Source organism: Heptranchias perlo, chromosome 9 (genome assembly GCF_035084215.1).
Source record: "Heptranchias perlo isolate sHepPer1 chromosome 9, sHepPer1.hap1, whole genome shotgun sequence".
In the NCBI taxonomy this organism is placed as follows: Eukaryota; Metazoa; Chordata; class Chondrichthyes; order Hexanchiformes; family Hexanchidae; genus Heptranchias; species Heptranchias perlo.
Window position 1 is genome coordinate 44,809,821 of NC_090333.1, and position 20,888 is coordinate 44,830,708.

The 20,888-nt window shown below is 45.0% G+C and overlaps 1 protein-coding gene across 1 annotated transcript in view; it reads left to right on the forward strand.

The window, feature by feature from the left end:
* Positions 1-20,888, forward strand: part of c8b (complement component 8, beta polypeptide) — a 37,864-nt gene that overhangs the window by 10,986 nt on the left and 5,990 nt on the right. Inside the window, exons 6-8 of the mRNA XM_067990306.1 lie at positions 2,631-2,871; positions 11,521-11,649; positions 12,229-12,392. Of these exons, the coding sequence (XP_067846407.1) occupies positions 2,631-2,871; positions 11,521-11,649; positions 12,229-12,392 (534 nt within the window). The remainder of the gene's footprint in view (positions 1-2,630; positions 2,872-11,520; positions 11,650-12,228; positions 12,393-20,888) is intronic.

The window sequence follows — 20,888 nt, forward strand, 5'->3', positions numbered from 1 at the left end:
GAGTTACCTTCAAGTAGCTGTTTCCAGTCCATTTTTGCTGTATCACATCTCAGCTTAGTAAAATTGGCTTTACCCCATTGAGAACTTTTACTCCTGTTTTCTCTTTGTGCTTTTCCACAACTACACTAAATCTAACTGAATTATGATCACTACCACCAAAATGATCTCTCAATGATAATCCTTCCACCTGCCCAGCTTCATTCCCTAAAACTAAGTCCAGAACTGCCCCCTCTCTTGTTGGGCTTGCTACATATTGGCTAAGAAACTATTCCTGAATGCATTTTAAGAATTCTGCGCTCTCTATACCTCTTACACTGATCCTATCCCAATTAATATTAGGATAGTTAAAATTCGCTACTATTACTGCCCTATTGTTTTTTGCACTTCTCAGAAATCTGCCTACATATTTGCTTTTCTATCTCGCTCTGACTGTTTGGGGGTCTATCGTACACTTCCAGTAGTGTGATTGCCCCTTTTTTGTTCTTTAGCTCAACCCATGTGGCCTCATTTGATGATCCTTCTAACATATCATCCCTCCTCACAGCTGTAATTGTTTCCTTTACCAATATTGCCAATCTCCCCCTTCCTTTTTTATCCCCTTCTCTATCTCGTCTGAAGACCCTGTAACCAGGAATGTTGAGCTGCCATTCCTGCCCCTCTTTAAGCCATGTTTCATACTTCCATGTATCGATCTGTGCCCTCAGCTCATCTACCTTATTCACTAGACCCCATGCATTGAAGTATATACCATTGAGCACTGACAAACTCCTTTGTTGTCTATTTACTAATCTTTGTTTCCTCTGCCTTCCAAACTCGCTTACTAATTTTCTGCCTTCCATTTCCAGCTCTGCTTCTCTCCCTTCTGAATCTACGCTCAGGATCCCATCCCTCTGCCAAGTTAATTTAAACCCTTCCCAACAGCACAAGCAAAACTCCCCGTGATGATATTTAGTCCCAGCCCTATTGAGATGCAACTGGTCTGGCCTGTACAGGTCTCACCTCCCCCAGAACTGGTCCCAATGCCCCAGGAATCTAAAGCCCTCCCTCCTACACCATCTCTCCAGTCATGCATTCATCTGCACTATCCTTCTATTTCTATACCCACTAACGCATGGCACTGGGAGTAATCTGGAGATTACTATCTTTGAGGTTCTGCTTATTAATCTCTTTCCTAGCTCCCTAAAATCTGCCTGCAGGACCTCATCCCTCTTTTTACCTATGTCATTGGTACTGATATGGATCACGACCTCTGGCTGTTCACCCTCCCCCCTCAGAATGTTCTACAGCTGCTCATCCTTGACCCTGGCCACCAGGGAGGCAATATACCATCCTGGAATCACAACTGCGGCCGCAGAAACGCCTGTCTGTTCCCCTAACTATGGAATCCCCTGTCACTATTGCTCTCCTGACCTTTCTCCTCCCCCCCTGTACAGCTGAGCCACCCATGGTGCTGTGGACTTGGCTCTGGCTGCACTCCCCAGAGAAACCCTTTCCTTCACCAGTATTCAGAACTGAATACTGGTTGGAGCGTGAGATGCCCTCAGGAGACTCCTGCACTAACTGCCTGGTTCTCCTTGTCTGTCTGGCAGTCACCCATTCCCTCTCTGCCTGCACACTCCTCAACTGTGGGGTGACAACCTCCTGAAACGTGCTGTCCACGTAGCTTTCAGCCTCGCGGATGCACTGCAGTGACACTAGCTGCTGCTCAAGCTCCGAAACCTGGAGCTCGAGCTCCTCCAGCTGACGACACTTCCTGCACATGTGGTCGTCAGGACACGAGAAGCGTCCTGGAGTTCCCACATGGCACAGAATGTGCATTCCACGGGACTGAGGTGCCCTGCCATGCCTCAATTTATTAGATTACTAATAGCCTACGAGAAGCAAAAAAACACTCACCAGCTACTCACCAATCAGCTCCTTCCCTTATGCTGACATCACTTTAGGTTTTTTTCTTTTACCTGCTTGTCCGCTCGTCCATTTATCCCTGTGCTCACTCGCTCGCTCTCTCTCTCGCGCTCTCTCTCTCTCTCTCTCTCGGTGTGTGTGTGTGTGTGTCTCTCTCGCTCTCTCTCTTTCGGTGTGTGTGTCTCTCTCGCTCTCTTTCTCTCCGCTCTCTCTCTCTCTCTTTCTCTCCGCTCTCTCTCTCTCTCCGTTCTCTCTCCCTCTCCGCTCTCTCTCTGCTCTCTCTCTCCGTTCTCTCTCCCTCTCCGCTCTCTCTCTGCTCTCTCTCTCCGCTCTCTCTCTCTCTCTTGCGCTGGCCTCGGGCCTCTCTCGCTGCCACTTCTCCTTTTAGCCCCACTCTCTCTCTCCGCTCTCTCTCTCCGCTGTCTCTCTCCGCACTCTCTCTGGTCTCAGGCCTCTCTCACCTCCACTCCTCCTTTTATCCCCGCTCTCTCTTTGCTCTCAGTGTAGAAAAAGGATGCACCATGGAATGAAGGTATCCTGAAAGTGGGTTTAAAGTATATCTTCAGGGAAATGCTTGGTCAACATCCCTTTGTCATTCTTCACTTTGATCATATATATATATATATATTACATAAATATACACGTATGCATGTGCTTGTGATCACATTTTGAATACTTCACTGGTCATGTTCATGAATCATTGGATTATTTTGGTTCCTTTCCAGAAAAAAACTTTGTTTCATGCACAGTTCTCACTCCAAGTGGCTCGGTTTAAAGTAAAACCCAGAGACCTCATGCTCCATTATGACTTTTTTCAAAGAGTTAAGCAGTTGCCAACTGTGTACAATTATGGAGAATACAGGGAAATCTTTAAGGACTATGGAACTCATTATATGAGTGAGGGTATACTTGGTGGAACCTATGAATATATTTGGGCAGTTGATGCCAAGCAAATGGAGAAAGACGGTAAGTGTTTTTTTTAAACTCTTTAAAGAATTAAACTGCATTTTGTTTTTCATTTCAAGGGGCCAAAAGTAATTAAGCAGATACGATATTTGTCTGACCAATAATGGGCAGGACTTAGGTTTAAGGAAATGTGTGCTGCTTTCCAGGAGCTCATTGAGACTTGCTGGGAAAATACGTGATTCCAAAATCCTACTTCAGGAAAGTGTGACATCATTTTGCTTCTGGCACTTCTGTTCTTTGATGAAAGTCCTCTTTGTTTAAACTATCTTCTCCAGTTCTTGGTTCTTGGTTATCCCCGTGTGATACACCATCCCCGAGAGGCTCGGGGAGGGAGGAGGGGGAAGTAACCTGCTCCTCGGGCTTTGCCAATGCTATGCTGAAGGCAATTACTACAAACTGCGTCAGGTGTTACTTTTCTTATAATTTTCCTTCCTACCCTTTGGGAAGCACTTGGCGATCAGGAATATAATGTGTCTGCTGCCATTCTTTGTCATTCCACATCGGGGCTTCAACACGCTGTGCCTCCATCATGCCTTACGCTTCATTCCTTTACCTGATTAGATAAGGGAAGTTTAGATGAGTTATACTTATGAAATGGGACATCCAAATGTTTGTCAAAAGTTGGTCCAGAAGTGTAATATTGGCACATGCATACTTTGGGTTAATGTGCAATAGTTTATTTGGCATTGATATCAAATATATAATTAATACAGCAAGTAACAGAGTTGGAATACATGGGGCATGATTTTAAAAGGGAAAAACGGGTGGGTTGGGGTTGGAGGGCATTCAAAATCGCAACTATTTCGGACCCGCCTCCAACCTGCCCACTTCTGTTTTTCACCGGGGCAGGACAAGGGGCGGGCAACCAACCTACTCCCAGGAGGTGGGTTGGTGATTAAAACCTTTCAAGGAGGCTACAGGCCTCCATTTTTCCAGAGTTTCCTCAACCCCTGGGTGCCAGGATTCCCGGGCCTATTACTCCATGTGAAAGGAGGCGGGAAGGCCCAAAACTAGCAGGTAACAGGTTGTGGGCTCGGAAGAGCAGGAGTGCTTCCCCCAGGCCCAATAAGCCTTCCTGCAGCGACCCCCCAATGATCGGGGACCCCTCCCCGCCTATCTCCGACCCACCCCCAACAATCATGGACCCCCCCCCTGATTTCCAACACCCCCCCAACGATCGCAGACCTCCCCCGATCTCTGACCCCTGCCCAACGATTGCGGACCGTCCCAACGATCGTGGTTCCCTGCAATGACCCCCAATTTCCCCCAATGATCGCGGACCCCCCGATGATCCTGATCCCGACACTCCCCCTGTGACAGCCCCCCAATCGCTTCCCCCATGACCGTCTCCTTCCCGTGACCCCCATGCCCACCGGTGCCCTCCGTGCCAACCCTTGCCTTGTGCCAACCCATGTCCCCATACCCCATGCCCATCCATGCCCCTGTGCCCACCCATGCCACCCCATGCCCCCCCCCCATCCATACAAACTAAGACTTACCTGAACACGTCCTCTCCCTTGCTGCTCGCCATCCGACTGAGACCAGCCTGTCAATCAGGCAAACCGACAAAAGAAAATAAAAGGTGTCCTTACATCAACATCGTAAGGCCGACCGGGAAAACCGTACTTCCGGGTATCCTGTTCGCAATTTGACCCCCCGGCCCCCTTCCCGGCTTGGGGTCAAAAATCATGCCCTTGGTACAGAAGAGCAAGTATATGGTCCCGCAGCAAAAAACAGAATTAACATCAAGTAAACAGGAAAGAGCTTGCTGAGCAGTATATTCATTCTACGCCCATAGAATTTCACGGTTTGCAACTATTTCTTGTAATGAAAGGCCTTGGCCCTGAAATTCCCGGAGAGGCCTTTTAGGGCCGTGTATGGATCTGGGGTAAAGGGGACTTCCAACCACCCACTGCTGACTTCAATGGATATCCAGGAGTCAAGCTATTTTAAATATTTCGGATAGGCATCCATGCTGTCTTGGCACAACTGGGGCACCTGTCCCAGCAGGAGGGATGGTGAGAGAGGCTGAATTTTACTGTGGCACCATGCAGGGCTCTAGGAGATGAGGCTAACATTTTTTTGCCTACCTGACTTTGCTCTTTTTCCCATTTTAGCAATTGCATAACTCAAACAGGACTTTGAATTTTTAAACTCCACCCCTCGTGGCCCACCTAATGCTGGATACCATGGACTCATGGGTGTCCCTGGTATCCAACGTTACTGAAATACATTGTATAATCCTTTTTTTTTACTTAACATTGTATTAGAATAAGTCTGTCCACAAATGGGTGGAAGTATTATGGGCCCATCCCTGAATGTGCTAGGATCTCCAACAGGACCAAGAAGGGGCAGTACCCTGCCAGATATAGATTCCACATAAATTTTGCTCCCCCCACTTCCAGTGTGCTGCTGAAGCACCCTCTGCAAACTCAGGAATTCCTGGACCCTTGCATCTATTTTAAGTGAAAAGTTACAATCTATTTTAAGAATTTCACAAGTAACTGAAATGGTTATCTCTATCAGTGCTGCCTCCAGAAATAGCCATCTTGCTTAGGGATAGACAGCATGTAAATTAGTCTATGAACTTTGACCATATGCAGCAAATAGACCCAAATGTAGCATGATGTGATTCCAGTGGGTATGTGCTTCAGCTATTCTCTATGGTATGGAATAATACATTGCCACAATATGTAGTGTTTTGACGTTATTGTGTGTGGTATAAGATACCAGTTAATGATTTTAATAAAATGCTTTTACTGACAGGCTATATGTTATCAGATTACTTATGAAACCACTTAGGAAATGAATTACCAACCTAACAAATGAATCTTTTACAAAATTAAAAACATGATTCCAAATGTTGTAGAATCTCAGTAATGACCAGGAATTTATATACAATGTTTAAATATGAAACCAGAGACTTGGATTGCATTATTCATAATTAATGTGTACCTTTTCTTTTTGTGAACTCTTGTGGGTATATATATATATATATATATATATAAGTTTATAAATTTGAGAATCCATAAGCAAGCAAATTTCAAAGGATAGTCAGTCAAGATAGCAATCAATTTTAAAATGATTTTTTTGCCATGTCAGTAGGCATTTCCATTTTTAAAGTTCCTTTTTGAGCTCATAAATGGTCTCCAACTGTATTAATAATATAGATAGAACCATGTTTTTACTAACTAGCTGGAGGAGCTTGCTTCACCGCTGTTGGGGATTCCTGCCGGGAGATGATAAAATGTATTCCTTTGCAGCCTGTGAGTGCTGAGAGATGTAGTTCGAGAAGTTATAATCAGGACATTTGTAACTATGGAGTCCTGCAATGAATGAACAGGACTGTTGTTCAAGCCAAACAAGTGCTGCCCTAAGATCCAAAATTAATTACACAGCTGCTTTGGATCGAATCACATTTCCTGTTTAGCTCCAAACTATTTTCCTGTGGCTGGGCTGCAAGGATCATAGATAAGGATATTATTTGCATTGTGCATTAAATGCAGAATTTATTATTTGCACTGCTAGCTGGAACTCATAATGCTTCTACGATTGCTTGGCTGACTTGCAAGATCAGTGAATGACATTACACAACATAAGTCCAATGAGTGACAGTGAAGAGAAGCTTGGCTTCAGAGCCTATATTTTACTGACTGGGGGATAATTTCAATAGTCCTTTGTTGGTTTTGTTTTTTTTCCCCCTGAGACATCCAATTGATGGTTTAAAGCCTACAGTGCAGGAAACCACCAAGGTTGAAAAGAATAAAAGAGAGGATAAAAGGAAAAGTAGTGATCAGGAGATGCTAACCTGGAGTTTTAAGAGCTTGCAGGTTGTAGCAGGAAGAACAAGGACATATAAGGTAGCCAAACTTAGTGGGAGGATAGAAGATTGGGAAGTCTTCAAAAGACAGCAAAAAGTAACTAAAGGATTGATTAAGAAAGGGAAGATAGATTATGAAAATAAATTAGCAAAACATATAAAAACAGATAGCAAGAGTTTCTACAGTTATATAAAAAGATAAAGGGTGGCTAAGGCAAACGTAGGTCCCTTAGAGGATGAGACCGGGAAATTAATGGTGGGAAACATGGAGATGGCAAAAATGCTGAACAAATATTTTGTTTCAGTCTTTACGGTAGAGGACACTAAGAATATCCCAACACTGGACAAACAGGGGGCTCTGGGGGGGGAGGAGCTAAATACGATTAAAATCACTAAGGAATTGGTACTCAGTAAATTAATGGGACTCAAGGCGGATAAATCCCCTGGACCTGATGGCTTACATCCTAGGGTCTTGAGGCAAGTGGCAGTAGGGATTGTGGATGCTTTGGTAATAATTTTCCAAAATTCTCTGGACTCGGCAAAGGTCCCAGCAGATTGGAAAACTTCTAATGTAACACCCTTATTTAAAAAGGGTAGTAGGCAGAAGGCTGGAAATTATAGACCAGTTAGCCTAACATCTGTGGTGGGTAAAATTTTGGAGTCTATTATTAAGGAGACAGTAGCGGAACATTTGGATAAACATAATTTAATAGGACAAAGTCAGCATGGCTTTACGAAGGGGAAGTCATGTCTGACAAATTTGCTTGAGTTCTTTGAGGACATAACGTACAGGGTGGTTAAAGGGGAACCAGTGGACGTAGTGTATTTAGACTTCCAAAAGGCATTCGACAAGGTGCCACATAAAAGATTATTGCTCAAGATAAAGAATCACTGGATTGGGGGTAATATTCTGGCGTGGGTGGAGGATTGGTTATCTAACAGGATGCAGAGAGTTTGGATAAATGGTTCATTCTCGGACTGGCAACCAGCAGCCAGTGGTGTTCCGCAGAGGTCGGTGCTGGGTCCCCAACTCTTTACAATCTATATTAACGATTTGGAGGAGGGGACCGAGTGTAACATATCAAAGTTTGCAGATGATAGAAAAGATGGGAGGGAAAGTGGAGAGTGAGGAGGACATAAAAAACCTACAAGGGGATATAGATAGGCTGGGTGAGTGGGCGGAGATTTGGAAAATGTGAGGTTATGCACTTTGGCAGGAAAAATCAGAGAGCAAGTTATTATCTTAATGGTGTGAAACTGGAAAGTACTGCAGTACAAAGGGATCTGGGGGTCCTAGTGCAAGAAAATCAAAAAGTTTGTATGCAGGTGCAGCAGGTGATCAAGAAGGCCAACGGAATGTTGGCTTTTATTGCTCGGGGGATAGAATATAAAAACAGGGAGGTATTGCTGCAGTTATATAAGGTATTGGTGAGACCGCACCTGGAATACTGCATACAGTTTTGGTGTCCATACTTAAGAAAGGACATACTTGCTCTCGAGGCAGTACAAAGAAGGTTCACTCGGTTAATCCCGGGGATGAGGGGGCGGACATATGAGGAGAGGTTGAGTAGATTGGGACTCTACTCATTGGAGTTCAGAAGAATGAGAGGCGATCTTATTGAAACATATAAGATTGTGAAGGGGCTTGATCGGGTGGATGCGGTAAGGATGTTCCCAAGGATGGGTGAAACTAGAACTAGGGGGCATAATCTTAGAATAAGGGGCTGCTCTTTCAAAACTGAGATGAGGAGAAACTTCTTCACTCAGAGGGTAGTAGGTCTGTGGAATTTGCTGCCCCAGGAAGCTGTGGAAGCTACATCACTAGATAAATTAAAAACAGAAATAGACAGTTTCCTCGAAGTAAAGGGAATTAGGGGTTATGGGGAGCGGGCAGGAAATTGGACATGAATTTAGATTTGAGGTTAGGATCAGATCAGCCATGATCTTATTGAATGGTGGAGCAGGCTCGAGGGGCCAATTGGCCTACTCCTGCTCCTATTTCTTATGTTCTTATGAAGAGGAACGTAGAGGCAATTGAGAAGTTTCACTGTTTTGTGATCCTGGAAAAGAATTCATGGCTCCAGGAGCCTAAGGCTTTGCCGCAGTAACTTTGCTGGAAGTGTGGCAGAAACCAGCTTTCCATGGCACTTCCGATGAAGGTTCGGCAGCAGACTGGGAGCAGCTCCGAGGAAATTTCTGGATTAAGACTAATATCAAAAGTCAGATAAGCCTACTCACTTTGGAGATATCCTGGGTGAAGGTTCAGTGCCTCTAATTTGTTTTTCTCACAAGTTCAGTAATAAACACAAAAATATAAATCCCAAATGATGTTAATGAACAGCAACAACTTGCATTTATATGGCTTCTTTAGCATACACAAATGTCCCAAGGCACATCTCAGAGTTTTAATCAAAAAAATGGATGCCAAGCCAAAGAAGGAAAAGTGACTAAAAGCTTGGTCAAAGATGGGTTTAAACGAGGGCTTTAAAGGAGGAGAGGGAGAGAATTCCAGAGCTTAGAGCCAATGGTGGGGTAAAGCAAGTGTGGATGCACAAGGTGGACAGAGTTGGAAAATTGCAGAGTTCTTGGAGAGTTGTAGGGATAGAGAAGGATAAGGAGATAGGTACAGGAAAGTCCATGAAAGGATTTAAACATAAAGATGAAAATGCTAAATTTGAGGCATTGGGGGACCGGGAACCAATGTAGCTCAGCAACCATAGGGGTGATGGGTGACTTGGTGCAGGATAAGATGTAGGTAGCAGAGTTTTGAATCAGCTGACGTTTATGGAAAGTGAAAAATGGGATGTTGGCCAGGAGATTATTGGAATAGTTAATTCTGAAGTTGACAAAGGCTTGGATGAGTGCAGCAGATGAGGTGAGGTAGGGCAGAGGTGGGCGATATTAAGGAGCTGGAAGTATGCAGTCTTTGCGAAGGCGAGGATATAGGATCAGAAGTTCAGCTTGAGAATGAATAGGGTCCCAAGGTTGCAAACGGTCTTGTTCAGCCTGGCTAGAGAGGGGGATGGAATCAGTAACAAGAATATGGGGGGTGATGTTAAACCCGAAGAACAGGTGGGTTGGGGGCAGGTGGGAGTTGAAAATAGTTGTTTTTTGGGTCGCAACCGCAACCCGGCTTTATTTCCGGGTTTACGTCGGCACATAGAAGTACAGGCAAAGGGAATGCAAAGTCCGAAAATGTTGCAGTTGCAGCCCAAAAAAACAACTATTTTCAACTCCTACCCGCCCCCAACCCACCCGTTCTTGGGGTTTAAAATCACCCCCATGGAGTTTGTGCTAGGGGCTCCAAGATGATAACTTCAATCTTCCTAATGTTGAGCTGGAGGAAATTGGTGCTCACCCAAGCAGCCTGACAATATTGAGGCAATGTAGAGGTCGAAAGAGTGTGTGGAGAGGTAGGGTTGAGTGCTGTCAGCACACACGTGGAAGCTGACCCCAGGCCTATGAACAGTCACCAAAGGGCAGTATGTAGATGAGGAAGAGGAGGAGGTGCCCAAGGACAGATCCTTGTGAAACTCCAGAGGTAATAGTGCGGGGGTGGGAAGAAAAGCTATTGCTGGAGATGTTCTGGCTATACTCAGATGAGTAAGCATGGAACCAAGCGAGGATGTCCCATTAAGCTGGAAAACAGAGAGGCATTGGAGGAAGATGGTGTGGTTGACCATGTTAACGGTTGTAGAGAATTCAGGAAGTAATTGCTGGAGAATTCATAGCTGCTTGTAAAGACACAGCAACAGTGGGCCCTTCAGAAAATACCAAGATAGAAACAAAGGGTATATGTGGGCTGATTCAAGCGGGATTCATGCCTGTGGGATGACGGCATGAGAGTAAGAAGGAATTGTGATGGGTTGGGGTAGAGACTCGAGGGGGTAAAGTATCCAAGAGAGAGAAATTAAACAGTGCATGATGAGTTGTCAGGACAGGGAGGAGACAGGAGAGAAGGGCCTGGACAGGTTGCATAAACTTGGTTTGTATTCCCGTGAGTTTGAAAGATTAAGAGGTCTTCATTAATAATAAAAGGATTCATATAATAATAAAGGGATTCGATATTATAGATACAGAGGAACTAGTAAGGGAATTCAGAACAAGGGGGCACAATTTTAAAATTAGAACTAGGACATTTAGGAGAGAAATCAAGAGGCACTTTTTCACACAAAGGGTAGTGGAAATCTAGAACTCTCTCCCCTAAGAAGCTGTGGATACTGGGTCAATTTAAATTTTCAAGACCGAGATCAATAGATTTTTGTTGGATAAAGGGTGTCGTGGGATACGGAGTTGAGGTACAGATATAATTGAACGGCAGAACAGGCTCGAGGGGCTGAATTGCCTACTCCTTTGTTCCTATGTTCCGAGAGGAGCCAAGAGAAAAATAATCGGAAATAGAATAATGGGCTTGAGTCTGGAGCAATCCACAAATGCGCAAATGAGTGCATACAGATGAAAGCCAAATATTATTTTTAATATTGTTTCCTGAGGTGTAAAAGCACTGATGGAACTGAAAAGGAGTCTTCCAGTTCAGCTGGGGGAAGAGCTGACAGTCTATCTACAGTGTCCTGAAGAAAGTATCACTTTAATGGAAGCAGTACTTCCATCAGAGTCCATGGGGACCAAACAGACAGCTTCCAACTGGAGAAAAGATATGTTGATGGATGTAAATGGAGATAGAATGAATGTATTGATAATTGTGAAGACTTTGCCTTTATTTACTTTGTTATTATTTTTATAACATTACTGAAGTCTTGTAAATCATATAGTTAATTAAAAATCATTAAAATCTTGACTGATAGCATTTTTCTTCTTTTAATCTTTAGGTTACACGATGAATGATGCTAATGAATGTTCAAAGGCAGGCTTTAATATAGGGGGCAACATTAAAGGAGTCGATGTTGCTGTTGGAATCAAAGCTGGAACTTGTGACGGTCTTCTGAATATAAAAGGAGGTACATCTACCATTATAGGTTTTCATACAAAATTGAAACTGCATTTGACCACTATATATTTTAATTAATCTCATGAATAATCATTAACCTAAATAAATGTTGGATTCCCTTAATATCTCACTGCACAATATGGTACTGAGAAATACAGATCAGAAAGGTCCCAAGTTCCATTCCTGATTATTGCTGAGGTTGCTGATCACCTGGGAAGCAGCTGAGAATTAAATTGGTTTAATGGATGTCGGCTCGGGATAGGGAAAATCAGTCCTGGGTCCTACTTCTGATTGCTATCCAGTGATTCCTCTTGTGTATGGTTGGATATCTTGTGAAAACAGGACTGAAGCCAGCTTGGATCGCCCCTCTCCCCAATGGTTGAACAGCTGCTAACAGACATTTTATGGCTGTATGCACACCCAAAAAGACTGGCCACTTGGGTGAGGTACCAGAGGGTTCTCCACACTTGTGGACGCTTACTCATCATCAAAAGAGGGGAGAAAATTGGTGGAGGAGAGAGGAAAATGGATCTATTTTTGTTCACTCTTTTTCTCCTTAATTAATTCTAATTTATATTCATTGTGCCAGATGGTATTTCCCAATCAAAATACACCGAAGACTTCATAACCTTTGTGAGAGGCGGAGCAAGCGAGCATGTGACAGCTCTCGCTCACAAACAGCTTCCAACTGTAGAGCTGATGCAGGAATGGGGAGATGCGGTCGAGTACAACCCAGAAATCATTAAATTTACGGTAATATTTTCACCCAATGAGGGAAGTTCAGTACTAGAATTAATAAAGGGAATTGTGATGCAGTATGAGTACTTTAATCCCTTAACTGTTGACTCTCCCTGGATTTCATTTAATGTGCATCTTTGTACCTTTTCTTATCATGTTGTATGATGACAGAGCACATTTTGAACACCAATACAGAAAGCTACAAAGCGATAGGATGCTGGGTCATACTCGCACTGCTGAGTTCCAATCCAAGCCTTAAGGTCGAGGGAAATTGGAATCATTTTTTGCTTACCTCCCAGCAGGCAGGTTTCTTGGTGGCTCCGGCAAAGGCCTGGGAGTAAGTCACCCACCCAAGCTCTCAGCCACAGTAGGTGCATGTTCCAGAGAAACCAAAGAATGGAGAGGACACTGAGTGAGTCTTAACTGTAAATTTTAAAAAACTGTGTTCATTGTGCATTTGAATATTTTAATGCAAAAATGTCTGGTGTAAAACATTTAGATAGAAAAGTAAATGGTCTTGGAACAAAACCATTGTTAAAATAGCACAAAAAGAAAGAACCAGAAGTAGCACACAGTAATTTTATTAATATAATGGAACCTCCATCATCCGTACTCAGATTATACAACAGCATTTTCATGCGATTATACAGCTCGCTAAGAATAACCTTGTCCTGCCTGACATAAATGAACTTCACAGCCCATAAAATGTTTACATTGTTTGTTATTTGTATTGTGCTTGTTTTCATTCCCATGCCTAGGGAATTGCTGTACCCTAAACAGTAAACTAACCTTTGGGGTCTGTCAAGTATTTGTCAATTTCTACTATCCACTGTGGTGAAGGGGGATCCTCTCTAATGTAAATGAAAAAACTTGGCATTAGCACTTCTGGGGATAACTGTACATCTGTTATGTTCTAGAGGATCTTCAATTATCTAAATTCCTTCACAATCATATGGGTTTTTTTCTTTCTCTTTTTCTGGCTATTTCTGTTTTCTTTTCTTATTTGGTTTAATTTTTCTTTCCATTTTCATCTGTTTTGCTTTTCTTTGGTTTCTTGCCTTTTTGTTTGGATTTATTTCTATTTGGTCTACCATTTTTCCACAAGATCACAATATAAGTCTAGATGAGAGAAGGCTATTCGGCCCATCTTAACTCATCCATCCAGTAAAAAAAAATCTACTGTCGTCCCATCACAACATTTAATTAACTTATGGATGACTGAGGGTTTCATCTCCATTGCTCCACCCAGAAGTTTATTGCCAGTATTGATTATTCTTTGTATGAAGAAATTCATCCTGACACTAGTCCTAAATTTGCCTATCGCCAATTTGAATCAATGCTCTCTATCCGGCTGTCATAGCTTACCTTCAAGTAGTGCTTCAGATTTACTTCTCCTATACTGTTTAATATCTATAAGATTCCCTTTCAGTTAGTCTTTGAAGACTAAAGGTTCTCAATTTCTCTTATTTTGCCTCATAGCTCAGTGCTTTGACACCAGGGGATTCAACCTAATCACTTTTCTTTGCACTGCCCCCAGGGCTTGACTTTTTCCCAAAACTAGGCACAGTATTCAAGGAACAGTTTGACCAAACCACTATCCTGTTTTATCATAAGCTTCTCTATCTTATGCTATACTGATTTAGCAATACAGTTAATGAACTTGACATGTTAAACGACGAGTCTGATAACAGCCCCAAATCTGCATCAACCTCAACTTTAGCTACATCTACATCATTCATAGTGTATATATGTCAAACATTATTTCTTCCAATGTGCTAAACAATATACTTTTATATCTGTATTAAATTTCACCTGCCTTTGTTCTACCCATTTATGATTTTATCTTCATTTTATTCATTCTCGGATTGTTACCGCCACTGGCAAGGCCGGTATTTATTGTCCATCTCTAGTTGCCCTGATAAGGTGGTGGTGGGCCATCTTTTTGAACCACTGCAATCCATGTGGTGAAGGTGCCCCCACAATGCTGTCAGGTACGGAGTTCCAGAATTTTGACCCAGGGACGATGAAGGAATGGCAATATATCTCCAAATCAGTATGGTGTGTGACTTGGAGGGGAACCTGGAGGTGATGATTTTCCTGTACACCTGCTGCTCTTGTCCTTCTAGGTGGTGGAGGTTGCAGGTCTGGGAGATACTGCCGAAGAAGTTTTAACAAGTTGCTGCAATGCATCATGTAGATAGTACACACTGCAGCCACAGTTTACTGGTGGTGAAGAGAATGAATGTATAGGCTAATGAATGAGGTCCCGATCAAACGGAATACTTTGTCCTGGATGATGTTGAGCTTCTTAAGTGTTGTTGCAGCTGCACCCATCCAGGCAAGTGAAGAGTATTCCATCACACTCCTGACTTGTGGAGAGGCTTTAGGGAATCAAGAGGTGAGCCACTCACTGCAGGATACCCAGCCTCTGAACTGTTCTAATAGCCACAGCATTTATGTGGCTGGTCCAGTTGAATCACTCCTTTCATATCTTTTATTTCACTTTGTAAGTAATCTATTTTACTGTTTGAGTCTTTAACCAAAAAGGCTGCAAGGTGGTTTGTTCCAAAGTGTAGTGGCTTTATTAAGAAGTTATAATAAGTAACAAAGATGTTAAAATAGAAGAGTACAATTAAACATGCTATAAAGATGAATAAAACCTGGCACAAAGTTGATCACTGTCCAAGAATTCGAAGTGCACTTTCGAAGGTCTTGATTAGTTGAGTGGTCCAGCCTCACTCCGATCTTTATATGTTTTAGAAACAATTAGCTCTGTATGAGCCTCCCATCAATCATCCTCACTGTCTCATGAGGCTGTTATCAGTCCTACTCCCTTATACACACAGCATTTGGCTTTACTACCTCCCTCATGATTAGTTGCCTACGAGACGTCAATAACTTTTATCTCTGTCTAAAGCATCTCATACTACTAGCAAAGTTTGGCTAACTCCCTTTATCCATGTTATGAACAGGAGATGAGGCTGACGCCAGATACTCATTACTAAAAGAGGCCTTCTCTTCACAAGGTCATAAAAGCTTGTTTTGGGTAGACAGAAAGTCTTTGTTCACAGGGAAAACTGACATAATGCATTTCCCTACCGAGGTTTACAATATTATACTGAAAGCTTGTATAATGCTTTTCTTACATACTTTCTTTTAATTTCTCTGCAAATAGGTCATTTGCAATTCTGTGAGCTAAAGACGTCATTGTTTGTTTTGAAGTCAGCTGATCTGTCAGTTGGGCCCTGATATTACCAGGGAGGCGGGTTGGCAGCGGGGGGTCGACTGGGCGCGTGGGTAACACGCCCAGTAAAATCGGTGGGTTCCCCATGCGATCGCAAGTAAATTGAAGCCACTTACCTTGGCTTCCGGGTTTCCCGTTGGAAACCTGCGCAGTGGGCGGACTGCGCACCCGCATCACAGGCTGTCAGCTGGAGGAGCACTATTTAAAGGGGCAGTCCTCCAATGCTGCTCCTGCAGTAAACAACCAAAAAAGCAGCATGGAGCAACCCAGGGGAAAGGCTGCTCCCAGGTTTCGTGATGCCTCACTCCAGGTGTTACTGGATGGGGTGAGGAGGAGGAGGGACATATTCTACCTGGCCGATGGGAGAAAGTGGCCTCACTCTGCAACCAAGAAGGCGTGGCTCGAGGTGGCAGAGGAGGTCAGCAGCAGCAGCGACATATCCCGCACCTGTATCCAGTGCAAGAAGTGCTTCAATGACCCAACTAGGTCAGCCAAAGTGAGTACACTTACTCATTCTCCTACACTCCGTCTTCTATATCATCGCCCCCACCCCACAACTCCTTCGGCACTGCCAATACGACTCTATCACATCACTCCTCACACCCACTCAACCTCATCCTCAACTTACCTGCACTTAGACACCTCCCCAGTACTCATCCCACCACTACCACTCAACCCAATCCTCATACAATCTCATGGCTCTGTCTCATACTCACCCTCTGATGCATCTCTTTCACGGTCACCCTCACCCAAACCAATGCATTCAGCGGTTGACCACGTCACCATCACTCACTCATGCCTCTCTACTTTCTCCCCTTATAGAAGAAGAGAGCCCAGAATGCACAGGAGAGGGCAAAGACCAGAGAGGGGCCGCAACATCTGGTGGTCCTCACAGATGCGGAGCAAGAGGCTCTCGAATTGAGCTGCACCCTTGAGTGCCTGTCCATAGGGGACACCGAGACTGCCACCCGACAAACGGCTGGTGACAGAACTTTAACATTCAGCATTCACAATAGCAAATAATGTTAATATGCCTTGCCATCTTCAGCACCTCAACATAGAGTCATAGAGAGTCATAGAGTTATACAGCACGGATAGAGGCCATCATGCTTAATATTGCCTTCTGTTCTCTTACAAGGCCTTCAGCGACTGCCGTGACGGCGGAGGACCTGCCGGCCTCTGTGGGGGCACTGTAACATCTGAGCGAGCCATCCACCAGCGCAGATACACGCACCTCGGTGGGTCCCCGTCCTCACTTAGTTGGGGTTGCACATGGTGAGTCACCACACACATGTGAGCACGAGCAGACACTGGTGGCAGGGACAGCTGTGGAGAGTCCACGTCAGTGGGAGCACTCCTCTCCAGGCTCTGCTCAGCTGGACACAGATGCCGAACCCTGGGGGCCATCCGTGAAAAGGAGAATGATCGAGGGGCAGCAGCACATGGAACAGATGCCACACGCACTTTCCACAATCACGCAGAGGATGGAAGAGTCCAACTCCTGCATGAGTGGAATACTGTCACAGGGACGTGAAGGCATCTCTGAGATAGTGTCACGGGTAAGTGCAGGAATGTCTGCGATGGAGGGAAGACTAGCCTCCATCGAGCTTCAAGCACGGCTAAACAATGAGGCCATTGAGGCCCTGACAACGGCCGTTTGGACTCAGGGTGAGCAACTTTCTGCCGCCTTAAACAGGCAGGCAGATACACTAGCACTGACCTAACAAGGCTTCATGCATGTCCTCCAAACTGTCGTCCAGTAGGGTGGAAGGAGTGATGTGGGCCTGGCCCAGAAGAGGGATAATGGTGAAAGGGGACATGGAAGTGGGGACGCCACTCAAAGCGCTTCCACGACTCACCCGTTGCCCCCCTCTCAACCAGTACCCGCAATGCTGCCTCCTCTCCAGGTGGTCGAGTCTGCCCCTGCACAGATGCAGGTGGAGCAGTCTTTGGAGGGGCCCCCACGGGCACCGAAACCCAGAGGGCATCGGCCCAAAGCATCTAATCGGTCAGGGCATGAACAAGAGCAACCTGCCACTACCTCTGCTGCAGCCACAGGGGAAGCACCATGTAGGAGTAGCCGGAAGCATAAGGCAAAGGTTTTGTGAGCACAAAGGGGATGCACAAGGGTGTTTGACGATTTGTCATGTTTTTTATTTCTATTTATTTTGTTTTCCACTCACAATAAATCTTATTATTATCACCACTACTGCCACGTCTTGCCCATTCTTGACTGGCTTGTGCAATAACTCCCTTTCATGAGGTTCACCATGAACACCCACACTTGATGCCACCCATTGGGTCAATCTACAGTGGGGGTAGGTGGAGTTGCACAACCAATTTGTGCAGGGGGCGGGGGAGGGGGCTGGTGTGGCTGCTCCTCTGTCCAGGTGGTGAGGACTGGACTCTTCACACTGTCTGATGTTAGAACCGTTCACATATCAGTGACTCCCTGGCCTCATGAGCAGCCAGGTGAGCCGCTGTTCTGCCCATGGATTGCTCCTCCTCCTCCTCCTCCTTGTCCTCCTCCTCCTCCTCCTCCTTGTCCTCCTCCTCCTTGTCCTCCTTCTCCTCGTCCTCCTCGTCCTCCTTGTCCTCCACCTCCTCCTCAATATGGGTGGCAGATGTGGATGTGGCCTCCTCCAGCACCCTGGAAGGATCTGGAGGTGAAGAAGCTGAGGGCAGTGGTGACTTTGACAGCGACAGGTAAGAAGATGCTGCTCGACCCAGCCGGGAGCAGCTCAGCACAAAGGAGGCTGCAGATGTCCGTGACTACCTGGCGACTGAGTCTGAGCCTCCGTATGCACTGCTCCTCAGAGAGGTCCAGGAGCCTCGGCCTGTAGACCCTGTGGCAAGGGTAGTGCCTCCTGCAACGCCGTTCTCTCTGTTGTTGCCCTCCGTGCTGTTGTGCAGGTGCCTGTGGTGCAGCACTGTGTTGTGGAGCTCCACGTGGTGGAGGTGGACTGCGTGCCTGGTGAGGCTGGTGATGTTACTTGTCCTCGGATGAAGTGATGAATGCAGCTATGGCGCCCCCCCATCCTGATGGTGTGAGTTTGAGGGGGTCCGCAAAGTAGGTAAATGTGTTTCCACAGCAGAGTTTAGAGTATCAATTAATAATTTTGAGTGGAAGGACAAAGGTGTTGCAGCCAAAACTTTGTCTGAAGTGGCAGAGTGCCCTGCTGCAATAAATGAGGTATTCCGCCCACCTGTCAAATAATCCTTTGCATCTCCCACTGGCTGCTGGCTGAAACACATCTGCTTCAACAGGGAGTATTTCCCACAGCACAGGAAACATGCTGAGAATACTTGAAAATTCCACCCCTGCCAAAATCTCCTGTCAATGAGGTCTGTCAAGGACCTCAACTATCTAAATAAGCATTTAAATTGTCATCCCGCCAGCGTTAATTGCCCGTGGGAGTCCCACATGCGGGAGCTGCGCGCGCACCCGAACGCATCACTGGGGAACCCGGAAGTGGGCGGGTTGGAGCCGGGCTCCGGACCCACTCCGGGATTCCCCGATTTTACGAGCCCCCCCTGCCCCCAACTCACCCGCTCGGCCATCCTAAAATTGACCCCTTGATATCTAGGTCCACATATGCAAACAGAATTCTTTGTGGAGTATATTACTCTCCAATTATTGCCCCTTTATCTCCATTGTCTGGTCCTCACCTAGCCAGGCAGACTAGAGGGAAGGAAGGAAGGTAACTCACTACCAAGCTGTTTTTGAGCCGACCAACGGAATGTGTATCTGTGATGAGAGGATAACAGGATTCTGTGAAGTGCGATCTTTTTCTGAGCCATTAACAATTGTGGCAGACTGTTGTATCAACCCCACAATGTCAGAAAAGGAACAAATATTAGAATGCCAGCTCCAAGGCATACCTTCAAACAGACCTTGTGTATGATGTTGCTGTGGCTATATGTACGCCTATGTGTCAATGAATAGGAAAGGGGATAAGACATAATAAGAGCAAGATAATAGTTGTCCTGAGTTTGCAGGAGGCCTCTCGCTTCACCTCCCCCATTCCCTTGATGCTTTTATAGGCAAGTATGTCCATGATGATCACCTCCAAGGGAGTCAAGGGCTTATAATTTTTGGACCCTCCTCCAGCCTCTTCTGTATTTCTCGTTATCCAAGCAGGAAAATAATTTTGACTTGTTGTAAATTGAAGGAGCAAGTGCCCAATCTGCAGCCAATCATGTTTTTCGGTACTGACCAAGCATCAGGCAGCTAGGCTGTGTTCAAATGATTTGTTGTGTAGAGAACTGTTAAGCACTCATTGTACCAAGAATTTCAGTTGGAAGTTGCATCTTGACTGAGTATGCTTGAGTATGCATGGTAAGTAATGGTTGTAAGCTTGTCTTAGGGCTTAACATGTACCAGCAATATATGTGCAGCAGATTGACAGGCAACAATTTCTGGCAACACACTTGAGACATCTACTGAGTCCAGTTGTGCAGCTGTACATTGGTGGATTTCTTGGGTTCTCCCATCTTGCCGCATGTCCTAGATCCTGTGGGTATAGTGCATTGACCCTGGCTGACACCTCCTCCCGAGCATATTGCACTGCTGTCATATGGGAAGGGTGTCTAGAGTGGCATAAGGTCAACCTTCCTCATGCAGCAGTACCTCCACTTCTCCACCCATGAAATGGGGGGTTGGAGGGCAAAGTCATTCCATCACCTGCCCACAGATTTTGTTTCATGTCTCGACATTTATTTTGCCATCAACTAGCTTTATATCAACCACTTCTTTTGCCCCACATGGCCTTTGGAAAGATGCCATAAATTCTGAAGCTCACATTGCTTTTGGAAATTCTGCCAAAAATCTTTGTCCCCACATGTACCCTTTTACTGTTAAGTGGCCACATCCCTTTAAATCCGAGCTGCAGCCCTTTAACGATTGCTAACTTTGGTGAGCTCCCATCATGACGCTCAATGCAGGGCAAGAGCTCATCATGCATAGGAAATGAGGGCCGATCCAGGAAGGTAACAAGGTCACAGAATACATATAGATGAGTGAGGTCCTTAGGATCATTTTAACTTATCCAACCAGTAAATAAAATCTGCATTCCTTCCATCACGTTACTAAACTGACTCTGGAAAGAATGAAAGAAATGAAAATGAAAGAAAGAATATAGCATCTCTCACAACCTCAGGCTGTCCCAAAGTGCTTTGCAGCCAACGAAGTACTTTTTGAAGTGCAGTCACTGTTGTAATGCAGGGAAGCATGGCAGCTAATTTGTGCACAGCAAGATTCCATAAAA